This window comes from Delphinapterus leucas, chromosome 8, assembly GCF_059928025.1.
Source record: "Delphinapterus leucas isolate spDelLeu-1000000601 "Yukka" chromosome 8, BTC_Dleu_Yukka2, whole genome shotgun sequence".
Lineage (NCBI taxonomy): Eukaryota > Metazoa > Chordata > Mammalia > Artiodactyla > Monodontidae > Delphinapterus > Delphinapterus leucas.
In genome coordinates this window covers 93,736,222-93,761,422 of record NC_143136.1, presented here as the reverse complement: position 1 = coordinate 93,761,422, position 25,201 = coordinate 93,736,222, and the positions used below count along the sequence as shown (strand labels likewise).

Here is a 25,201-nt window from a genome sequence, read left to right as displayed (position 1 = left end):
TGTGGTGACAAATGGATGGCATGTACCTTCTCACAGGATGCATTGAGAAGGACACAACATCACTTCTCCGGAATTCCCTTCCCCAAATGTATACCATAAGCTTTTTGATGAGGAAATAGTAGGCAAACCCAAGTTGAGAGCCATTCTACAAAATAACTGGTCTTCAGAGTGACCTTCAGAAACTGATCTTCAAAATGTCAAAATCATGAGAGAGAAGAAAGACAGACTCTTCTAGGTGAAGAAGGTTAAAGAGACAAGACAATTAAATGCAGCAGTTGATTCTACAGTGGATTCTGTACTAGAAGGAAGAAGTTTTTCTTTTTTTCTTCTGCTATAAAGTACCTTAGTGGGACAGTTGGCAAAATTTGAATAAATTATATCAATTATGTGATATTATGTCATTAGTCACCTGATTTTGATAATTCACTGTGGTTATTTATTTAAGAAAATGTCCTTGTTTTTAGGAAATAGACACTAATTATGTTGGAAATAGAGTGGTATCGTGAGCAACTCATTCTCTAATAGTTCAGAAAAGAAGTAACTATATATAGAGAGAGAAAGCAAATATAATAAAATATTAACATTTGGGAAACCTGAAATTTTTTGGACTATTTTTGCAACTGTTTTAAGGATGAAGCTTAAAATAAACAGTTAATATGAAAAAAAGAATGAAGTAGATGTGTATATTCTCTGATGGAAAAGTATCTACAATATTATTGTAAAGGTACAAAAGCAAGATTCAGAAATAGGATGTATAGTCTGTTTCCATTTTTGTAAAACAGATGTATGGATGCATGTGCATGGAAACAGTTTACCAGTGTTTATCCTTGGGGACTGGAAATTATAAATTTCTATACTGTTTTAACTTTTTTAATAACAAAGTACCTATTGCAGTGGTGTAACAAGTACATATCTGTAATCAGAAAGAGTAAAAATTTCTGTCCAAAAGGAAATTTGCAAAAAGCCTAAAATGCTGACCTTTTTTCTTGATATAATTGCAGCACAGTCCTCAACTCAGTAGTCCCATTATTTCACCAGCTCAGTCGCCATCACCAGCTCAGCTGTCTACCCTGAAAACTATCCGTCCCTCTGGACCGCCACTTTCGATCATACCCCAGTTTTCTAGACCCTTTGTCCCTGGGCAAGGTAAGTGTGCACAAGGCTAGTCACAGCCTCAGAGAATTTTAGGACATCCATTCCCAGTCACTGTGTGATTTACTTGGTACCACTACCTTTCATTATTCCACAGGACTGCATTTTCACCTCACTCAGGCATCTTTATTTATTACCATTCACTCTCCTAACCTTAAGGTTTCATCACAATTAATAATTAATTACTGGGCTTCCCTGGTGGCGCAGTGGTTGAGAGTCCGCCTGCCGATGCAGGGGACACGGGTTCGTGCCCGGGAAGATCCCACATGCCGCGGAGCGGCTAGGCCTGTGAGCCATGGCCACTGAGCCTGCGCGTCCAGAGCCTGTGCTCCGCAACGGGAGAGGCCACAACAGTGAGAGGCCCGCGTACAGCAAAAAAAAAAAAAAAATTAATTACTGGGACTTCCCTGGCAGTCCAGTGGTTAAGACTCCATGCTTCCACTGCATGGTGCACGGGTTCAATCCCTGGTCAGGGAAATAAGATCCGGAATGCTGCACAGCCTGTGCCACCCCCCCCAATTTAATTAATTAATTCCTAATTTATTAATTACTTATAATAATTGCATGATGAATTAAAATGACTGACTTATTCTTCAGCTCCATTCCTCTGTAGTAGTAATAGGCTATGTGGTATCTGTTTTGTATTTCTAATTTCTGTATTAGACTAATATACCAAGAGTTTATTCAAAAATTTATTCAACAAATATTGAGGACTTACTGTGCCCCAGACGTACAAAGATGAATATAAGGCCAAGACCTCATCGGCATCAACCCTCAGTCTAGTTGGAGGAACAGAAACTCAAGCAGATGACTATAACATAACACGGAAACCATTCATTTTATTTCCTGGAATTTATCGTAAGGATAATGTACACAATGGTTTGTGCACAGAAGAGCTTATTCTATGCCAGAAAAGTTCAAAAACAATCTAAATGTCCATTAGTAAGGAGATTCATTAGATTATGGATATATATATCTCCCTATAAGTAATTCTGTACAATAATCTAAAAATAATGTCTTAAAGAATCATTAAGAGGGGAAGTAGTCATAGTACAGTGAGTGATTTTTAAAGAACAAGTTATTTACAGTAGCCAGGACGTGGAAGCAACCTAAGTGTCCATTGACAGATGAATGGATAAAGAAGATGTGGCACGTATATACAATGGAATATTACTCAGCCATAAAAAGAAACGAAATTGAGTTATTTGTAGTGAGGTGGATGGACCTAGAGTCTGTCATACAGAGTGAAGTAAGTCAGAAAGAGAAAGACAAATACCATAGGCTAACACATGTATATGGAATCTAAAAAAAAATGGTTCTGAAGAACCTAGGGTCAGGACAGGAATAAAGACACAGGCATAGAGAATGGACTTGAGGACACGGGGAGGGGGAAGGGTAAGCTGGGACGAAGTGAGAGAGAGGCATGGACATATATACACTACCAAATGTAAAATAGATAGCTAGTGGGAAGCAGCCGCATAGCACAGGGAGATCAGCTCGGTGCTCTGTGACCACGTAGAGGGGTGGGGTAGGGAGGATGGGAGGGAGGGAGACGTAAGAGGGAGGGGATATGGTGAGATATATATATATATATATATATATATATATATATGTATATATATACGTATAGCTGATTCACTTTGTTATACAGCAAAAACTAACACAACAGTGTAAAGCAATTGTACTCCGATAAAGATGTTTAAAAAAAAAAAAAAGGAACAAGTTACATGGACATTTCAAAAAAGAAGATAAACAGATGTCTAATAAGCCCTTGAAAACGTGCTCAGCATCATTCATTAGGGAAGGGAACATTAAAATCTCAGTGAAATACCGCTCACCTCCACTAGAATGGCTATAGTCAAAGAGACTAACAAAACCAAATGTTGGTGAAGATACAGAGCAACCAACATTTTCACACATTGGTGTGGGAGCGTAAAATGATATGACCACTTTGGAAAAAGATGTGGCAGTTTCTTACAAAGTTAATCACTTACCTTACAGTGCAGCAGTTCCACTCCTAGGTATTTACCCAAGAGAAATGAAGACATGTCTGTGCAGACTTGTACAAGTACATTTATAACAACCTTATTTTCTTATAACAGCCCCAACTGGACAGTGACCCAAATGTCCACCATTAGGAGGTTGGATAAAAAAAAATGTAGTATTGCTTACAGCTCAGCAATAAAAATGAACAAAGCAAACCACTGGCATGCAACAGCACGGATGAATCTCCAAGTCGTGTTAAGCAAAAAGCAAACCAGACATAAAAAGAAGACATGATTCTAATTTTATGAAATCCAACTGTAGGCAACTAAGCTGCGATGTTAGCACTCAGATTGTGGTGTGAATGAGATACGGAATTGACTGAAAAGGAGCTTGAGGGAACTTCCAAGGAGATGGAAATACTCTTCTCTCTGGGTCATGGTTACATGAACTTTTACAATAGTTAGATTTCATCAAACCCAACACTAAAGATGTGTATTTTATTTTACGTTAATTATATCTCAGGTTTTTCAAAGAATTACAAAATGCACACATATATACATGTGTAAGCACACATACATAAAACCAAGACTGGAAAGATACACACCAAAATGTTAGAAGTAATGGAATTACCAGGGTGGTCTCTAACTTCTCCTTTATAATTCTCTTATTTCCACGTTTTTTACAAAACCAAATAACTTTAATAAACTAGAAAAATAAAGCACGTTATAAAAAAATAAATTGAAACAGTGTGTGGATTGAAAGAGTATGTGGCAATAATAGCCTACCAGGAGGGGTCCCTGGCTGTTGCTGACTACAGTCTCATCTCTGTATTTGCAAAGAATACTGCTCCATAGGCCTGAACTTAACTCTGACTTTTTTTTTTTTTTGCGGTATGCGGGCCTCTCACTGTTGTGGCCTCTCCCGTTGCGGAGCACAGGCTCCGGACGCGCAGGCTCAGCGGCCATGGCTCACGGGCCCAGCCGCTCCGCGGCATGTGGGATCTTCCCGGACCGGGGCACGAACCGTGTCCCCTGCATTGGCAGGCAGACTCTCAATCACTGCGCCACCAGGGAAACCCAACTCCGACTTCTTTGCAACTGTTTTTTATACATCTTCATGCTTAAAATTGCATCTCTGATCTCAGTGCTAAACCTCCATGTCATATCTTCCCTTCAACTATTGTTTGGGATGGAGCAAGTATGTCCTGGGTGTATTCTGCCAGGGAGCTGCCCAAGCACCCCAAAAGTGTTCATCAGAAAAGAGCCCCACAGGGCTTCCCTGGTGGCGCAGTGGTTGAGAGTCCGCCTGCCGATGCAGGGAACACGGGTTCGTGCCCCGGTCCGGGAAGATCCCACATGCCGCGGAGAGGCTGGGTCTGTGAGCCATGGCCGCTGAGCCTGCGCGTCCGGAGCCTGTGCTCCGCGATGGGAGAGGCCACAACAGTGAGAGGCCTGCGTACCGCAAAAAAGAAAAGAAAAGAGTGACAGGAGGTTCATGCCTTGGTTCTCTCTGTTAGGAAAGTGTCAGGAGAAGCACTGTATGATTTCCTGAAGATGCTGTCCTAGTAGCTACGCATAACCCTTCTCCAGACACTGAATGTGCTACATTGGGAGATTTACAGTTAAAATAAAATGAGAATATAACAAGTGAGAACATTATTCTCCAGGACAAGGCTTTTGCAGTCAGCGTTTATGAAGCCCTTTCCATGGGATGACATAGGCACTCATGCGTGAAAGAAAATAATTGGAGTATCTCCATCCTGACTACCCCTCACTTGTTGATTTAGGAAGGGGTTGCTTGCTCATGAGTAACACTGAGGAACTATGCCAGTCTTTCTAAGCAAGTTTACATTATAAATATTGTTACAGACTTTCATTTAAAGAGAGCTTAAGAGCAGACCCAAGACCTAGAATGTAAATATACCCATTGATTAAGCCTAGAAAAATGTTTGCATGAGGATATGTATATGTATAAATGTATATGTTTATAGTAATTAATAATGAATTTGGATAGAGAGCTTCATGTTTTTCCAAGGTTTTTTTCCATCCCCTGAAATGTAACTTCTGTTAATTTTTAAGCATCAGAGAAAAATGCGGATTTTAGCATCTCAAGTGGGCGTAATGAGCTATTACAGTTACTTTGGTGGATTTCTCATAGAATGTTAAGGTTTACAGAGCTGTTCTCTCCGTGCTAACCTGTCTCCCCAGCTCGTACCACTTAACCTCCCTCATAACCATTGTTATTAGCTCTTAGTCCTTTCAGAAGTTTACCCCAGCTCTTTAAAGGCTAGATGGAGGCTTTTAATTCTTTTTAAAAAATATGTCAATACCTACACTATTTTATTATACTAAACATGTTTCCCCGTCTCATCCTGAGACAGTTGAGAAAACTGAGAAGTACTTCATACCCAAGGAAAACGTAAAAATCGTTTTTTATCAACTTTCAGGAGATGCCAGATACCCGTTACTTGGCCAGCCCCTGCAGTACAACCCTCCTGCTGTTCTGCACGGACACATACCAGCCCAACAGGTGTGAGAGCCTGCTGTCTGACCGCCTGGGCTTTGTTGGCAGAGCATCATGCTTCTGTTGCTGAGAGTGTGGAGTGCCCTGGCCCCCGAGTTGGCACCGCGCTAAGGAGAACTGTGTGCCTGGGCCAGTGGATGTATCGGTGTTGTCCTGGCCTGTCCGAGAGCAGAGAGAGGGAGAAGGTGGTGGGCCGCTTGGCAGAGCAGGGGTCCCTGAGCGCAGTCCAGATATTGGGGGGCGGTGGAGGCCATTGGGCGCTCTCACTTACAAAAGACTGTTCGGCAAGTGACTGGTGATAGTGACAGGCCAAAGTACCCCTGCCGCCGAGGCAGAATTCAGAAGGCCTGGAACTGGGTTTTTTTTCTGCTGAAGTAGAAAACCCAGACCGAGTATGGTTATGCGTTAAGCGGTCGAACAATTGCAGTCACGTTTTGCGGCATCGTTAACCTTATTATTCATGTTTGTGGATTTTCAGGGTCAGTCTGGCAGCAGGCATGGAAACCGAGGAAGGAAACAAGCTAAAAAAGCCGCATCCACCGACCTTGGTGCAGGAGAAGCAGGTGTGTCCCCAAGAGGCATCTGGATGTGGTTCTACAAACTGTTGGCCTGACAGTCTGTAAAACTGCCACACGACAGAAACGGGTTTTCCTCTTCTAGAGTCCTGCACAGAGTCTTAGAAAATTATGCTATCTATAATGTAGGGTTCTTGAACGTGTTCTTTTGATTCCGTCTCGTTTCAGAATTTGAGAGTACTGAGGTACAGGTGGGTTTAGGAGGGGTGAAGGGACCAAAGGGATTCAAAAGAGATGTGAGAGAGGAACAGGTAGAATGAAACGCGTTGCCTCTGCATTCTTTGAGAAAGGAAATAGTCCTTACACCCTTTAGGCGACAGGCTGAACGAACAAAATACATTGCCTTTCTATGGCAGGGTGTTTTCAAGTCGGTACCTTAACTTGCTTTTCAACAGCCTTGGGGGCGTTAGGGCAGGTGCTTTTTTAAAGATCCTGTGCAGTTTTACAATGGGAATTAAAAGTGCAGGAACCTGTGTGCCCAGGATCACACACCTAGTTTGGAGACGCCACTGCACAGGCTGCGTTTTGTACGTGAGGCTGCCAGTGTGGCCGCCTGAGGAGTAGGTAGGAAGTGTTTAGAAGACGGCCGTAACACGTATAACTCTGTGGGTTTGAATGGTTTCAGAAAGTTATGTTCGTTTCCTGTGTCATATTTGTGTCTGCAGTACTTTTTGCCCACCTGTGGGTAACAGGGGTTATTAATTGTACACCTTTTCCATTCTAGTTGTTGGGAAGGTCTTGGAAATTACTGAACTACCAGATGGAATAACTCGCGTGGAAGCCGAGAAGCTTTTTGGGGAACTCTTTAAAATTGGCGCCAAGATCCGGTGGCTCCGGGACCCCCAGTCCCAGCCGCGTCGTCACCCCCTCTGCTGTGGCAGCGGGGACAGCACTGTCAACCCCGAACGCTCTAAACCCAGTGACTTGGCCTCCACGTACACTGTCTTAGCCACATTCCCCTCCATCTCCGCCGCGCAGAATGCTCTGAAGAAACAGATTAACTCGGTTAACAAGTTTAAGCTGAGAACGAGCAAGAAGCACTATGACTTTCACATTTTGGAAAGGGCAAGTTCTCAGTAACAGCCACCTTGGACCCATGGCCTTTGTGATTCCCCCGTCCTCGCCCATCTTTAACTGGCTTGGTATTTGGAGCTTCTGTTATGTTAACATGATAGAGACTCCTAGGATGTGTGGTCGTGGCCTTAACAACTTCTGAAGACAGGCCAGTGATCCAGCAAAGGGGGGAAAATTCACCCCAAATGACTGTAGGAATCCACATCGGAATGATACAGAGTTAGCAGCTTTTTCTGAGGAAATGCTGTTCAACTGCCTCCTAACTTTTATAGTTATTTTGTTTTATATTTCTGAATTCTTGTATCAGATCCAAAGCTCTGTTGTACAGCAAATCATTCTTCAGAATGATTATGACCAGTTGCAAACCTGTATTTCCTTTTTTGCAGCCAGCACAGTGTGACCCAACATAGAATTTGGGGGAAAAAGAATGCAGGAGTGTAATAACCAAGTCACAACCATGCACTGTCTTTGGGGGGCTGGAGGGTGACTAAGGAGAGCCCACAAATAGAAAATTACTCTTCCCCTGTATCTCTAAACACAGAAACAATTTCCAGAAAATAGAGAACTCCCTCGTAGGGTCTTTTCCTTATACACTTAGGTCATATGAATATTAAGGGTAAATTAAATTATGTTCTTAACGCCTCTTAATCAAACCACTTAGGTTCAAAGGGGAATAGGAATCATCCTAGGCAGGAAAATACTTCCACTTCTTTTTTTTTTTTACATCTCCCTCCAATAATTAAATGCCACTTATTTTCATTCCCTTCCTTGTGGATTTTTTTGTCACCTGAGGAAATGCATTTGATGAATGCTGGAAACTTCTTCAAGTGGTTTAGAATGTGTTTTCATTGTTTGCAGCGGATCACTGGACATCAAAGATTCATTGCACTTTTGAACAAGGAACCTTTTTTTCAATTCGCAAGGCTGTACAATGTGTGCTGATGCAAGCCTTTTTCAGTTCAAGAGAATAAATGTTTACAAATGTATACCCACTTTGTCTTTTGTAAATTAAAATCATGTTTTTCAATGAGAGTCAGTGTTGAAGACTTAACCTGTCTTGAAGATTTCAATTTCAGACTTAAGGAAGATGAAAGACAGTAAACTGCCTCGTTTTACAAATATTCCACAAAGCATCACTTTCTCTGTGGGAGTGTTTCTTGTGGGTATGACTCATGTCATTTCGTTCTCTCATAAGTTAATTCCAGTCAATTGTAGACAATTTTGAGTATGAACAAACTTATAGTCAGAAAATAGAACATGAAAATAGGAACAAATAGAACATTTCATCGACAATGAAAATAGAACATTACGTTCGGTTCGGTAAAGAATTTGTGTTTTTAGCTGGTATTTTGAGCACCCAGTTGTCCCGTTTAGCTCAAATACTTTATAGAAAGCTTTCACCATTTGTTAGCCCAGCAAAGTCAAACCGCTGAGAAACCCAGAGTAGGGGTCAGAGGCAGGGCAGTCAGCCATCAGCCTGACTGGCTTCCAGCCCAGGCTAGGGGTTTACTTTGCAACTCAAGAGCAGTAGGTGTTAACCAGGCTCTGGTGCAGATGTTCACTCCTAGAGCATTCGCAAAGCCCTACTTCGTCCCGGGGAATCCCGGACTTCCCCACAAGCTGGTGCATTCCAATTATGAATGTTGTGCTCCTGGGAGAAGTGGGAGCTGCCTTTAAACCATGTCAGATTAAGGAGCCATACACAGAGAAAGAAGAGTGAGGACTGTGAAAATCGCTCACTTTCGAGGACTGGTGAATTTAATTTTTGACTGTAGAGAGTCAGAGATGGAGAGGACATGTAATTAGGTCCAACATTGCAGCAAGAATTATTATTTAATCATGGGGGTGGAAACAAAACTACAATCCTATGGTCTATTTCAATTCTCTGAATATTCTCTTTAACTTTTGCAGCAGTAAGCCTGGTAAACCTATGTAAGGTTTCTTTTTTTGGACTTTTTAAAGATCTATTAGCAACTTTCAAATGTACAACACGGTACATTTGTACTAGTACAGTACTAGTCATCGTGCTGTGCGTTACACCTAAAAGTTTTGCTCTAGGCCCTTGGTTTACCCTGGAGGAGCTGAAGACTGTCCAGAGGAAAGCGGAGCAAGGCTACTCCACCCCTGTCCCCCGACAGTCACATGGGAATACTGTTGACATCACCCCACCACCACACACGCTACAAAACTATGCACGCATTCCCTACACTATATTCTCCTGTTTTGATCTAAAATCTGATTTCACCTATAGAAAAACGATGGGAGGAAGAAGCATACACAGGAGGCATTTAAAGGTGTGATTTGGCCCATACCCTAAACCTTCCTAAAGGCAGCTTCAGATGTCCCACAGTCCTGGCTGTGGGTTTTCCCAGAGCACTGACCATATTTAGGGGAAGGTAGTACTTCTATCAGTAAGATGAGTTATTCTTACCCGTGCCAATATTAGCAGCTCCAGCAGCCCCTTGGGGGATGATAGAGGGTATTTAATAACTTTGTGGGCATTTCTGCTACCTTATGTATTAGAAAACTGAGAATATGGCTTACGGGTTTTTTTTGTTGTTTTTTTTTGGCTGTGCTGGGTCTTCGTTGCTGTGTACGGGCTTTCTCTAGTTGCGGCGAACAGGGTCTACTCTTTGTTGCGGTGCTCGGGCTTCTCATTGCGGTGGCTTCTCTTGTGGAGCACAGGCTCTGGGTGCACAGGCTTCAGTAGGTGCAGCACGTGGGCTCAGTAGTTGTGGCTCGCGGGCTCTAGAGTGCGGGCTGCGTAGTTGTGGTGCATGGGCTTAGTTGCTCTGCAGCATGTGGGACCTTCCCAGCCCAGGGCTTGAACCAGGAAAATCCTGGCTTACAGGTTTTTAAGACTTTGGTCCACAAAGAACATGGATATATTGGGTATGTTTTTGTGAATCTGGAGTACAAAGTGTGTTTGCCAACCGTAATTTAAAAGAATTAGCTTGTCATCTGAGCTGACAACAAAGTAGGGATCTGAACCCTCCCCCAAGCTAAGAAATTGGTTTGTTTTTTTTTTATTCCACCAGGGAGGGACCTGTGACCTGTGAATAGTGTGGAAACCTACAGGTCTCAACAGAGCCCACAGTGCCAGAGTGGCTTGGGAAGAGTCAAGCCAGCACATCCACAGCTACCTCGGGAAGCAGAGAGAGTTGGGTTCTCCACGTCATCAGCAGCAGAAAAAATGCGAGCATAAGACCAGCAGAGGCCAGCCACAGGGCCTGTGTGAAGGCGGCTAGATCCCCACATTCCCAGTCTCCTGCCTGCCCAGCAGATAATGACATGTGGTATGTATTGTCTTTAAAGGCAATGAGCACAGATTCTATCTTCTACTAGTGACCAGTGTTGCGCTAGCGTGAAGGTGGCAGGGTTCAAAGCTGGCCCTGTGTTGCTTGGAATTCTCACAGCCTTTATGAGCTGATACTAAAAGAGAACCAGAGACTTAGGTGCACTCATTCAGCCTATAGTCCTTACCAGCCTGAGAAACAGGCAGATACAGCAGCCCTTTTAAATCTACCCCCATGGTCACATGTGCTCCGGCTGCATTCTGCATGTGTGTAAGTCATTTTCCCCTTGGCCACATGTGCTCCGGCTGCATTTTGCATATGTGTAAGTCATTTTTCCCTTTAGTGTCTACACTTGGATTCATTTTGGTTTGATTTCACCAGCATAAACGTATTGGAGGAGTGTAAGGAAAAGACTGTAGGACCTAATCAGAAAACTGAAGACGTTCGTTCTTTGCAGGGGGAAGCATTGAAATAGATAAATCATCAACTACATTAGCCCCCCAAAAACAAACAAACAAACAAACAAAAAAACACACAGCATTGTTTCAGTTCTCTCTTGCTGCTTAACAAATCACCCAAATTTAGTGGTTTAAAGCACCAATCCTATGGGTCAGGCTCAACGAGGACAGCTTGGCCCTTCTCCACCTGCTATCAGCTGAGCTAGGCTGGAAGTTCCAAAGTGGACTCACATGTCTGGGCTCCATGCCTCAGTTCTCCATGTGGACGCTCTCTTCTCGAGGTATCTCATCCTCCAAGGCATCTCTGTCCACATAGCTTTCTCCAGCATCATGGCCTGGACTTTATAAATAAGTCACCATGCTGTACATTGACTCCCCAGAACTTACTCATCTTACAACTGGAAGTTTGTACCCTGTGACCTCCTTCCTGGCAACCACCAATCTATTCTCCGTTTCTATAAATTCAGGGTTTTTTTAGATTCTACATGTAAGTGAGATCAGACAGTATTTGTCTTTCTCTGACCTACTTCACTTAGCATAACACCCTTAAGGTTCATTCATATTGTTGCAGATGGCAGGATTTCTTTCTTTTTCTGTGACGGAATAATTAAAGGCCTCTTAAAACCTGGTCTTGTAAGCAGACAGGGTAGGGGGTCCCTGGAGAAAGACAACCAGCATGGCTTTCTTGACATAAGAGAAGCCATTTTGGCCTAAGCCATTTTTGATGTAAACCTGGCCACAATGCTTGCCCTTGAACAGGTCTCAGTAATAACGATCTTAAGGAAACAAAAGAACAAACTGTTAACAGGCAAGAGAAGTGACAATAGCAAAGATAATAAATCAGTAAAGACTCCCAGTTCTATTTCAATGGTAAAGATAGCCTGAGCACTTTATTGAGCTGTCTTGCAGAATTTCAACCCCCCTGTCCAGCACTCAACCACTAGATCAACTGGAACCTAAGAGATGATGCATAAACAAAGGAAAAGCAGTCAAGAAACAATAGTTCAGGGGCTTCCCTGGTGGCACAGTGGATGAGAATCCACCTGCCAGTGCAGGGGACACAGGTTCGATCCCTGGTCCAGGAAGATCCCACATCCCACGGAGCAACTAAGCCTGTGCACCACAACTACCGAGCCTGCACTCTACAGCCCACGAGCCACAGCTACTGAGCCCACGAGCCACAACTACTGAAGCCCGCACGCCTAGAGCCCGTGCTCCGCAACAAGAGAAGCCACAGCAAGGAGAAGCCCGCACACCGCAACGAAGAGTAGCCCCCGCCTCGCCACAGCATCTGCTCGCAGCAAGAAAGACCCAACGTAACCAAAAATAAAATTAAATCTTTAAAAAAAAAAGAGAAAAAGAATAGTTCAGTGATAAAACAGAGTCCTATTTCCTCTTCAAGGGATGTACCTAGCAATCTGAAACATATCTTTGAGTTCTGCAGGAAGTAAGGCTCCCACACAGGTGGAGGATGGAATAATGATGTTGACCTTTCCTGACCTTCATGACTTCAGTCAACCTTTGCCCCAGTTCTGTCTGTGCTGAATTCTTCTCTGCACAAGCCTTTTCACGAATATGTATGTACCCTTAGCTTAAAACGTACCCAATTTTGCTGTTTGGGGAGACACTGCTTTGGGAAAGATCCCTGGTGTTCTCTTTATTTGCTGCAATAATAAATCCTTCCTTCTCCCAGTCTTTGTCTTGGTTGTGTCTTTTGGCTGGACACGCACCAAGAGGCAAACCCAGTTTTGGGGTAACAGTCTGGGAGTCCCAGATGTCGTTTTAAAAAGTCATAGGGTTGGGACTTCCCTGTTGGTGCAGTGGTTAAGACTGTGCTCCCAACGCAGGGGGCCTGGGTTCGATCCCTGGTCAGAGAACTAGATCCCACGTGCATGCTGCAACTAACAGTTCGCATGCCACAACTAAGGAGCCAGCGAGCCGCAACTAAGACCTGGCACAACCAAATAAAGTCATAGGGTCAACTCACAGCAGAGGAAATAAACCCTACCTCTTGATGAGAGAAGTGACAAAAAGGCATGTAGGATGGAAGATAATGGTTGCAGTCATCTTTGGAAACAATTTACCACAAGCACAAATACCCAATAAAAATCCCCATTGAGGGACTTCCCTGGCCATCCAGAGGTTAAGGTTTCATGCTTCCACTGCATGGGGCACGGGTTCCATCCGTGGTCAGGGAACTAAGATCCCGCGAGCCACACAGCGCAGACAAAAAAAAAAAAAGTTTAAAAAAATCCCCACTGACTTTGCCTCCAAACCAAATCCTGAAGTTTCCCTCAGGATACTAAGGATCCTCTTCATCTTCATTACCACCACCCTGGTCCAAGCTGTCATCATCCTGTGTTGAACTGAAATGGCCCCTCCTAACCAGTCTCGCAGCTTCCACTCTTGTTCCCATATCTTCACAGAGCCAGAACGATCTAAAAGATCTGAAACAACTTATGTCATTTCCCATGCCCCAGATCCCTCAGTGACCTCCTATTATTAAAATATCTTGGTTTACAAAACTCAATCTAGCCCTGCCTACATCTCTGATCTTATGTCACCCCAGGACATTTGTGCTTGTTCTTTCCCTCTTTTTTGGAATGCTCTGTTCTTGACCAGCACCTTTATCTTTCATATAAATGTCACTTCAGCAGAAAAGCCTTTATGAGCCACCCAGTCTAATGTAGCCACCCAAACACAATCACTTTATCTCAGTTTTCTGCTTATCATCACTGTCAGATCTTTTGTTTGTTTATTTTGTCTCTACCACTAGAATACGAATTCCATGAGATCAAAGATCTTACCTTGCTTGTGGTTGTATTCCCAAGTACCCATTAGTGGTTCTACAAATATTTGTTGACTGTTTGAGAGAGAGAATCAGGAGAAGCCTGGTTATTAATCTGGTCTGGACCTCTTCCCCTAAGTGCTGTCAGGAGATGGGAGGGAACTGGAATAGAAACATGATTCACATGCCCTGCTCTGGCTATCTTGGCACTTAGCTTAGTTCCTTAATGGCTGGGGCTGGGGCAAAGTAGGGGCTGGTCTTCAGAGACGGGCTGGTTGGTCACAAGAGGAAGTGGAATAAAATGTGCATATGAGTCCCCTGGGAAATCTGGTTAAAGTGCAGATCTTGATTCAGTAGGTCTGGGGTGGGGCTTGAGATTGCAAAAGTCGATGATGCTGCTGGTACTTTGACCATACTTGAAGTAGCAAAGCACTAAGGCATTCCTATTTTCAGATAAATAACTCAAACCACATGGCTAGAGCTGGGACTTGCATTGATCTCCTGGGAGAAGGAGGTTATTATTAATCTTGGTTATGAGAAAACTCACAAGTAGTTGGGAATCATACATACATCTGGGGCATATCACTAGCTTTATTAACCCCACATGAAAAGAAGGAAAAAGCTTATTCAAATAACTCGACAAAAGCCAACAAAACACTCACATTTGGGCCCCTGCAATGTCACATCAATACAATATATCCTTGAGCTATTCCTCTTCAATTGTTGTGTACATTATCCTACATTCCACTTTCACCAAGACATCATCATCCTTTGTGGTCATCTGTCAAATTTAGACCTTTTAAATACCCTTCCTATATTTGGGCAAATCCCACATTACAAGTCTTTCTACCCCAAAAGAGCAGCTGGGATGACTCAATTCTCAAGTTCACTTTTGCTCAGAAAAGCTGTGATCCGGACGTGCAATCTGGGGCTCCACCAGCCACCCTCACATCCGGAAGAATCTGATTAGGAAGAGAACAGGGGAGGAAGCAGGCTCTACACAGAATTCCTCGTTGTATCCATAGTTGGATTGTTTCTGTGTGCAATCCCAGGAGATTTCAAAACTGCTCAGTCTCATCTTCCTGAGGGTCTGTGAGCAGGTAACCTTGAATTAATTACTTTTCTGTTTAAACTGGCTGGAGTGGATTCTGCTGTTTGCGCTATTATCTTCTACCTGTCAGGACTCCATTTGGGATTTTACCTGGTTACTCAAGTCTACTGAGATAAAAATAACATCTGGGGGCTTCCCTGGTGGCGCAGTGGTTAAGAGTCCGCCTGCCAATGCAGGGGACACGGGTTCGTGCCCCAGTCCGGGAAGATCCCACATGCCGCGGAGCGGCTGGGCCCATGAGCCATGGCCGCTGAGCCTGCGCGTCCGGAGCCTGTGCTCCGCAACGGGAGAGGCCACGGCAGTGAGAGGCCCGCGTACCATAAAAATAAATAAATAAATAACATCTGATGCTTCTTGAACACTTACATGTAGACACTGTACTGTTTATAGTGCTTAAAGTTATAAAAACCCAACTCAAAGGGGTTCAAGTAACCAAGGGAATTTATTGGCTCACTGTAATTGGAAAGATGAGGGATAGATGCTCCGGGTATGGCTGGATGCAGGGACTCTCAATATCAGGATAAACTGTCTTCATCTGCAATCTCTTCTATCCTGCAGTATAACATAGTGTATACTGTGCTATGTGATTTATTTGGTTTTGATCCTATACTGTCAAGTGAAGTGTTGTTGGTTATCTTCCCATGTAAACATTTTACTCCAATTCCTGAAGCTGTGCTATCCAAAATGGTAGCTACAAGCCACATGTAGCTAGTAAATTTATTAATTAAAATTAAATAAAATAGCAATTCAGTTCCTCGGTTGCACTAGCCACATTTCAAATGTTCAATTGTACTCACACTTCACGTCCCACCTCAAGTATTTCTTCCTTCAGATAGCCTGCTCTTCCTCCAGAGCTCCTTAATTCAGTCCTCCAGACTAAGTCATTTCTGCCAGTAATAACTCTAATAATATCCTGTACTTTCTCTTCAAAGCATTAATCACAATGGTAATTGTATGAGTAATTGGCCAATTAGTTCCTTAATATTTTTCTACCCATCAGTATGTAATCTTCAGGGCAGGAAAAACATCTATGGCTTTTGTTTACTAATACATCCCCAGCTCCCACCAGTGCCTTTCTCAGTAAATATTTGTCTCGTGATTAAATGAAGAAATGATCTGGCTGAGTCAAAAGCTTTGAATCCTGAAAGGCACATGTATATTTTTCTCAAGCACAGTTCTGGCAGGCAGGGAGAAATAATAGCTAACATTTGTAAAGCAGTTAATTATCATGTGCCAAGCACTTGCTAAACACTTACAAGCGTTCCTATTTAATCATCACAGTAGCCCTGAAAGGTAAATTCTATTATTATCTCAGTTTACAGCAGGCAACTGAAGTATCAGAGAGGTGAGGAAATTTGCCCAGGGTCACACAGCTAGTGAGTGTTGGCTGTATACCTGAAACAGGCAGCTGACTCCAGGGTTCATGGACTTAACTGCTTACGTTACTGCTTTAAGCCTTGCCAAAGTAATGACTGCCATTTAAAAAAATATATATTTTATTGAAGTATAGTTGATTTACAATGTTGTGTTAATTTCTGCTGTACAGCAAAGTGATTCAGTTATACATATATATGTATATATATATATATATATATATATATATATACATTCTTTTTCATATTCTTTTCCATTATGGTTTATCACAGGATGGCTCCCTGTGCTATGCAGTAGGACCTTGTTGCATCTTATCCATTCCCTATATAATAGTTTGCATCTGCTGATCCCAAACTCCCAGTCCATCCCTGCCCCACCCCCTCCCCCTTAGAAACCACAAGTCTACTCTCTATGTCTGTGTTGATTGCCTTTTTTTTTTTTTTTTTTTTTTGGCGGTACGCGGGCCTCTCACTGTTGGGGCCTCTCCCGTTACAGAGCACAGGCTCCGGACACGCAGGTCCAGCAGCCATGGCTCACGGGCCCAGCCGCTCCGCGGCATGTGGGACCTTCCTGGAGCGGGGCACAAACCCGCGTCCTCTGCATCGGCAGGCGGACTCTCAACCACTGCGCCACCAGGGAAGCCCCAACTGCCATTTTTTATTTGTCTTATTCACCTGGATCTATAGGAGAAGCCAGAGAGGAGTGCCACCCTGTCTTTACTTATGAAAATTTGATTGTTGTGAGTGAAGCTTACAACATATTCAAATATTTCTTCTTCCATTTTTTAATATTTATTTATTCATTTTTAAAAAAATTTTTGGCTGCGTCGGGTCTTAGTCGCAGCACGCGGGATCACAGGATCTTTCTCTGCGGCGCACGGGCTCTTCGTTGTGGCGCACAGGCTTCTCTCTAGTTGTTGGGTTCTGTAGTGTGCAGAACACGGGCTCTCTAGTTGAGGGCTTAGTTGCTCCACGGCATGTGGGATCTTAGTGCCCCGACCAGGGATCAAACCCGCGTCCCCTGCATTGGAAGGCAGATTCTTAACCACTGGACCACCAAGGAAGTCCCTCTTCTTTCCTTTTTAAATTTCATGTGCATCCATAAGCCTTGTACAGTAACTAAATTATCTTCTTCTTGGTCTATAGGTGAGTGAGTATGCTTTCCATAAGCAACTTACTTTTTTTACACTTCCCCTTTTTCACTCATGAAAAAGCAAGAACAGAGACTTTTTTTTTTCCTTTACATGTTTTTATATAAGTAGCTTTGCAATATGTAAGTCATACAGCCTCCTCTGGTGGTAAACAGGTGCAAGTTTCTACGGAACAAAAAAATGTCTTTTTTTTTTTTTTTAAAGCATGGTGTGGGATTTACATGTCAAGCTTCAGTAAGAAATACAGTTTGCTTTCCTTTTCAAGCAATGGTAAAGTCTGGCACTGAACCTTCCACCTTCCTATGAATATTGGAATATATTTGACTGACCAGAGTTAAGAATTCAGTTTGTGATGGGTTTTTATCTGTGCAAATTGAAATAAAACCTTTGTAGTGGGGAACCTTTAACCTCATGACCCTAAAAACTCATTCAGTCTGCAAAGGACACAAGGCATTGTGGGGAAAAGAAAACCAAGTAGAGCTGCTGCTTTTCATCTTTTGGAGGAAAGAAAGCATAAACCCAGGAATTTAAATATATATATAAAATAAAATATTCACAGGATAGAATGGCCATAAGAAACTGTACTCCAGATGTGCCACTTTCCCTGATCAGCTGTCTTCCAGTCTCTTAGACGGAAGCTGGCACTGAGCAGCTTGGTGACACAGCAGCCACCGTGGTTTGCCCCTGTGCTGGGTAAAGGGCCGCAGGAACTCCGTCGGCAAACCTGAAGCAGCACATAGGAATGGGTCACAGAGGAGAACTGACAGATTGGAGAGGTAGAAAGCCAGAGAATTCATGGTCAGCCAACTGGGAGGGTTCCCCATCTCAGCCCAGAACGACTGTGAACCACCTGTCTGTCTGTGGTGACAAGAAGCTGGACTTTGAGAACTCACACTGGAGCCAAGCAGGTGGGTCAGGCTGTTGGGCTGGGGTTCTCCCAATGGTCAGAGACACACCAACCGAAACCTGGTCTTCATCTTCACTGCCTCCGGACCTGGGAACAGGCCCGGTGTCTACCGTCCCTCAGAGAAGAGCTCATGGCTGTGAGGCCCATCTTTCTGCACCGAAGAAGCCCATAAATCCTTGGAACCCAGCTCACGGGAAGCCTTTTATCTCTAGAGCGAGGTGGAGTGGTGGGCTTGGAAAAGGACAGAAAAGAACGGGACATAACTCATTTCATAGGTTGCCAGCTGCACACCAATAAACAAGCTTCTGCTCAACGGGTCTGACTGTAAAATTGAGCTATAATTTCCATCAGTGATTCAGGTCCACTTGAAAAACAGGGCTGATGCCACTTCCTCCAAAAGGCCATCCCTGTCCCTCCCTTCCTCTCTCTAATACCCTATACATTGTTCTTTCATTTTACCCAAACCGACGTATTATGGTCACCTATTTACATATCGGTTTCTCCCAGTGGCTAGACTGTAAGCTTTTTGAGGGCAAAGATAATATCTTTCAGTCAACCAATATTTCTCTTCCAAGCTCCTGGCCTACAGCCTGTCCCATGTGGGCACTCAAATATGTGTTGACTGAGAGAAAGGAGAGAATTCCATGTAAGAGGAACCAATGAACAAAAGCAGAGATGGCAAGGAACATGGCCTGGATAGACAGCGGATAGAATAGTCTGGTTGGCCCAGAGAGGTCAGGTGGGGAAGTAGAAGAACGAATGTTGGAAAAGCAGTGTTGGAGCCAAGTTGTAGAGGATTTTGAACGTTGAGCTACAGAATTTGTACTTTATTTTTAGAGGTACTACAGAGCTAGTAAGGATTGTTAAGCTGAACAAAAATGCTGAAAATAATATGGGGGCGGGGAGGGCAGGGAAGTTGGCTGTGACATCATTTTGTGGGATGCCCTGGAAAGAAAGCAGAAAAAGCAGTGAGGAGAGCTGAATGAGTCTTTCAGGCGACAGGGGTTCTGCCTCATTTGGGTTCCGTGACTGAGAGAAGATCTGCTTGCGGGGAGTTTATCAGTGAGTAAATTACATCCGTAACAATCCTGGTAAAATGCAGAGGTAACAGAGGCTTAGGGTAATCCCAGGGGGACGGCTGGAGACTGGAGGCTCTCCAGAAGCCTAATGAGGCAAGCGTCCCAGGCCTTTGTGCCCTCAGCTGAGCGCAACTCTCAGAGAAGGACGCGGTTTAGAGCCTTCAGCAGCCGACGTCCCAGGAGCTGGCAGAGCGAGCACCATGGCTGTGAAGTGGGGCTTTGGGCAGGACAGCATAGCATACACTACATTGATTTTTTTGTTTGTTTGTTTTTTGTGGTACGTGGGCCTCTCACTCTTGTGGCCTCTCCCGTTGCGGAGCACAGGCTCCAGACGCGCAGGCTCAGCGGCCATGGCTCATGGGCCCAGCCGCTCCGCAGCATGTGGGATCCTCCCGGACCGGGGCACGAACCCGTGTCCCCTGCATCGGCAGGCGGACTCTCAGCCACCAGGGAAGCCCCTTTTTTTTGTTTTGTTTTGTTTTGTCTTTTCACTACATTGAAATGGAAAGGATTTCAGATAACATAAAGGAACTGACAGATTGCTGTGGCTGGTTGCACACAGAGTAAAGGGAGGAGACTCTAGTTTCACTCTCTGTGATGGAAGAAAGAAGGGCATGTTGATTCAGTAAGGGATACTTCTCATTGAATTCCACAATATTGGACTTCTAAGCTCAAGAATGGCAAAGAAATCAGGAATTTCTATAATTCCTGACTAGGTTTGTTTTTCCCCCGCACCCAGAAGATTGACCATTTTAAAATTCCATATTGCTGGGGACTTCCCTGGCGGTCCAGTGGTTAGGACTCCGCGCTTCCACTGCTGGGAGCACTGGTCAGGGATCTAAGATCCCGCAAGCCGCGCGGTGTGGCCAAAAAATAAATAAATAAAATTAAAATAAAATCCCATATTGCTGACGAGTCTCTTGCCTACTCCTTGCCCTCCAGGCCATTGCCCGCCCCCAACCTGACTTATTTTTGGTATCCATGGTCTCCTTTCTGCACTCACTTGCCTTCCCACTCAGCTTAGATTCCCTGGTCCATCACATCACTCACTCTTGCTAATCTCCTCAATTCCCTTGTTCCTTTGTCCTCTCTCGTGCTGTCTAGGCCCTATGTAAATCCAAGTGTCCACATCCTCAGGGCTTGTACCCCAGGAACTGAGTGATCACTGAAGAAAATCACACGACTGGGAAAAATCGGGGCCACCAATCTCACTGGGCCCTCAGCCCTGCCTGGTGCACTGTTTCCCTCGGCCCTTGCCTTTCAACACTCCTCAATATTATTTCAGACGTTGCTCCGAACTTCAAGGCGCCAATTTCCTTACCTTTCCCATCACTCTCAGCAAATGACCTCTCCTTCATAGGGTCCAGCATTCGCATGAAAACTTCCTCAACTTAACTGTCCTGAAACTTATAAGCTTCTTTATGTCCAAAGTTATTTTTCCACTCTGCTTCCTGTTAATATGGAAAGGGTATCTCTTCTGTCTGCCTGTGCTCTGGATCCCATCCCAGTTTGTTTAGAATGGTGGTGATTACAAGAAGCAATATCCGACTTACAGAATAGCCTAACCTATGAGGACAGTTGTTCTCCCACAAGACAGGACTTGAGTCATCACAGACACGGGTGCTTTCCATATTCCATTCTACCATTCTCAGAGAGTTGGCAATGTCGTTCCTCTGGCCATAGCAGTACCAGGCAGCATAGGCACACGGAGAAGGGTTGTGCTTTCTTCCATGTGTCTCTTTTTTAAGGAAAACTTCTAGAACTGCCTCCACCCCAATCCCCACTTCCCACGAAGTCCTACTGGCTCTAAGAGGAGGTTGAAAAAAACAGGTATCTAGGGGCTTCCCTGGTGGCGCAGTGCTTGAGAGTCCGCCTGCCGATGCAGGGGACTTGGGTTCGTGCCCCTGTCTGGGGGGATCCCGCATGCCGTGGAGCAGCTGGGCCCGTGAGCCATGGCCGCTGAGCCTGCGCGTCCGGGGCCTGTGCTCTGCAACGGGAGAGGCCACAACAGTGACAGGACTGCGTACCACAAAAAAAACAAAAAACAAAAAAAACCCAGGTATCTAGCAGTTTCCCTCTCAGTGGGGAAACTCTGCCAGCAAAGAAAAATGAGGAGCGTGGTAGAAGCATGATTGTTGGGTGGGCTATTAGCAGAATTTGCCATATATCACATATTCCCTCTCATCTTCCTAGGGGCCTCCCTGTTTCCTGTGTATTCAATCTCTCCAAGACTAGCTCCTTTCCATCAATACTTGATAGGGTATAAGTTTCTCCAATCTTTAAAAAAGCTGTTTTTCTCAGTCCAAATCCCTGTCCAGCTAATGTCCTTTCTTCCTCCTTCTCTTCACAATTACTGACACCCCCTCCCTATCTCCCTTTACTCTTCAACCCATTGCCATCTGGCTTCCACACAGAAGAACACATCAAAACCCCTCTTGCTAAGTTGATAATCACCTTCATATTGCTAAAAACAATGGACATTCAAGAATCTTATTTAACTTGACCTGAGAGCAGCATTCAACACAGCGGCTTCCCACTCCCTTCTCAAAAATCTCTCTACCCTTGGCTTCTTTGGTATCACAAGCTCCCATTCTCCCCCTCCCCCCTCAACATACCCCCATACCTTTCCTAAGTCTCTGTTACTGGTTTGTACTTTCCTACACAACGCTATAGATGTCGGAGGTCTTAAGACCTCCGTCATAACTCTTGTCTTACCTCATTTTGCACACACCGTAAGTGAGAACATCTCCAGAGCTTCAATTATCCCCTGTATGTAGAGAAATCTCACACTCCTATCTTGAGGTAAGAACAGTTTTCTGAGCTCCCAACCTGACATCTATCTGCCTACTTAACATCTCCTCCTGCTGTCTCTCCAAACACTCTCCAAGCACTCCAAACACATGGCTAATAATATTGAACTCACATCTTCATGCCCACGTCCCCACCTACCTGCTCTTCCTTCAGTGGTCCCTATCACACTACCATCTTCTATACAGTTTCTCAAAACAGAAACCCAAGATCTCTTCTTGACTCCTCCTTCCTCAAATTCCATAGCTAATTGATCAACAAAACCTATTGGGTCTGCTTCCAAAATTCTCGAAAGCACCCAATTCTGGGTTCTTAACCAGTCTCTTCACTTTCACCCTTTCCACTTCCAATACAATCCACTAAAACTGCAGCATAGCTGCACATTAAAAACACACATCTTATGTGTAACTCCTCAGTTTAAAATTCTTCAATGGTTTTCTACAATTCTTAGAAAAATGTCTGCAATCCTTAACATGACTTCCAAGGCCCTGGATGAGCTAACCTTGCTATCTTTCCAGCCTCATTTACACCATACAACTCTTTGTATGTTCTAGTCACACTGGACATTTTTCAGTTCTTCAAGGGTACTTTCTCATTTGCTTCGCAGCCTTCACACTGCTGTTTCCTCTGTCTCGAATGGTCTTCTCCTTCACCTAGCTAGATTTCCCCTCACATGCCATCTCCTCAGAAAGGTCTTTTCTAACCCTGCTATCCACGTCGGGTCACATCATCACATTTCTGAAGGACTCAGAATTTCCCCTCTTGTGGCATGCATCATCACTTGTCTTCCTCTTTAGACTGTGCAGTCACAAAGGCAGGGCCTTTGTCTGACTGCCTCACCTTCTTATCAATGCCAGGTACAATGCCTAGTTCATAGCAGATGAGCAATAAATAGTTGATGAATGAGTGAAAGGCTATGAATGATTCTTCTAATATTAATTCTAACATTAGAAATAAAGACATTGCTCTACCAAAAGGATATATATGTTGATGGAATCACAAGGAATCCATTTAAAGTTGACGTTGAAGATCAACTCTAATTCTTCCTGAGGCATGGTGTCCTATGGAAGCAGCAACTGTCTGTAATCAGCATTATATTTCGGTTTATAATGACACTGTATGAGAGGCCTGGTTGGAAAAGTGTAAATAAAAATCAGAAAGAGGGACTTCCCTGGTGGCGCAGTGGTTAAGAATCCGCCTGCCAATGCAGGGAACACGAGTTTGATCCCTGGTCCGGGAAGATCCCACAGGCCGCGGAGCAACTAAGTCCATGCGCCACAACTACTGAGCCTGCGTGCCACAACTACTGAAGCCTGCACACCTAGAGCCTGAGTGCTGCAACTACTGAACCTGTGTGCTGCAACTACTGAAGCCCGGCGCGCCTAGAGCTCGTGCTCCGCAACGAGAGAAACCACTACAGTGAGAAGCCCGCGCAGCGCAACGAAGAGTAGCCCCCGCTCACCGCAACTAGAGAAAGCCCGTGCGGAGCAACGAAGACCCAATGCAGCCAAAAAAAAAAAAAAAAAATCGGAAAGAATGTTAGCTATTTTTAGGTTAAATATTTGTAGGAAAGGGATATTTTCAGATGTAGCTCCTCCTTAACCCTGCAAGGATTGTTAAATGACTGTACTGCTGTAAGAGAAATTTAAATGATGTAGGATGTCTAATATAATAGCGTATGCAACTTTAAATAAACCATACAAGGCTTTAGCCAATAGTTAATAGAGACCATGTAATTTCAAGAAAGTATTAAGTATGAATCAGTTTTCATTTTAATGGCAACCAACCACAAAGTGCCCTATCTTGATCACAGTACTCTGTCATCGTAAACAAAATTATCTATTCTTCTCTTTTGTATTACCTTGAAAAGTAGCTGGAAAATACATCATTATCTATTCTCTGCTTTTGACTTACTTTCGAAAGCAGCTGTGGCAACAGCGTAGCTAAGCGTTTTGAGGTTTGGAATGATCTCTAACCAACCACAGTGAAATTACTCAAGGTCTGCGTTCAACCAATACCTCCCCTCAGGTACACGGGCTGTACGGTATTACAGAAGGTGACTGCTGTGGTTCTTTTCTTCAAGGTTGAGGTGATAAATTAAGTCCAATAGAAGTCAAAGCCTTGCAGTAAATCCCTACAAAGCCCGTTTAGTTCTATACCGAGAGACACCCACCCTATCGCACAATGACCACTAATCATAATACACAATTACATGGTCCCACTACGCAGGGTTCCACCCGGGGCGGGGATGATTTCCTCCACATTTAAGGTCTCAGTAATGCCGAGAAGGGCATCTCCCGGTGACTAGCGCCACTTCTCCTCTTTATAGATTGTGAAGTGGTTCTCACTGCTGCCCCCTTAGCCGTGCCCGGGAAACCACAGTGACATTTCCCACATTAAAGGAACCAAGCCTAAGAAGACTACAATTCCCGTCATGCCTCAGGAAGGCGCCGCCGCCGCCGCCGCCACTTAGCGATTAGTCACCCTTTCCTCTGCCTCCTTCCACTTCCGCGATTGCAGGGCCTGCGGCCTCGCGGGCGCCCGCACGCACCGACTTGCCAACGAGACAAGGCACGGGGGCGCGGTGCCGACGGCGACGCGTGGCGTCATGTGTCGCGGGGCGCGCCTCAGCCTGCGCGCTTGCGCGCGTCGTGGGGGCCGCTGACGGGCTTGCGCGCCGGTGAGAAGCCGGAGGCGGGCCGTGGGGCCCAACGACGGAGAGGGCGGGGCCAGCTCCGTGACCGAGGCGACTACACACCGAGCGAGCGCCTGTGCCCGAGGGCAGCGATGCTGTGGTTCCAGGGCGCCATTCCGGCCGCCATCGCGTCGGCTAAGAGGAGCGGCGCGGTCTTCGTGGTGTTCGTGGCAGGTGAAGGAGGCGAGGGCGCGAGACGTGGTCGGGACACCCTCTCCGGCCTAC

General features: G+C 44.6%; 2 protein-coding genes across 18 annotated transcripts in view; both read left to right on the top strand.

The window, feature by feature from the left end:
* Window positions 1-8,342, top strand: part of R3HDM1 (R3H domain containing 1) — a 113,597-nt gene extending 105,255 nt beyond the window's left edge. For 14 of the 15 annotated variants that reach the window (XM_022569621.3, XM_089916034.1, XM_089916031.1 and 11 more), the window contains 4 exons: window positions 1,002-1,146; window positions 5,585-5,667; window positions 6,140-6,224; window positions 6,961-8,342. In XM_022569621.3, coding sequence (XP_022425329.2) covers window positions 1,002-1,146; window positions 5,585-5,667; window positions 6,140-6,224; window positions 6,961-7,316 — 669 coding nt within the window. In that variant the 3' untranslated portion in view covers window positions 7,317-8,342. The remainder of the gene's footprint in view (window positions 1-1,001; window positions 1,147-5,584; window positions 5,668-6,139; window positions 6,225-6,960) is intronic. The other variant, XM_089916039.1, reaches the window with a different exon arrangement.
* Window positions 8,343-24,961: 16,619 nt separating this feature from the next.
* The window catches only part of UBXN4 (UBX domain protein 4), a 34,114-nt gene continuing 33,874 nt past the window's right edge, over window positions 24,962-25,201 (top strand). Inside the window, exon 1 of one of the 3 annotated variants that reach the window (XM_089916055.1) lies at window positions 24,962-25,150. In XM_089916055.1, the coding sequence (XP_089772181.1) occupies window positions 25,069-25,150 (82 nt within the window). In that variant the 5' untranslated portion in view covers window positions 24,962-25,068. The remainder of the gene's footprint in view (window positions 25,151-25,201) is intronic. The other 2 variants (XM_089916054.1, XM_022569624.3) reach the window with 2 other exon arrangements.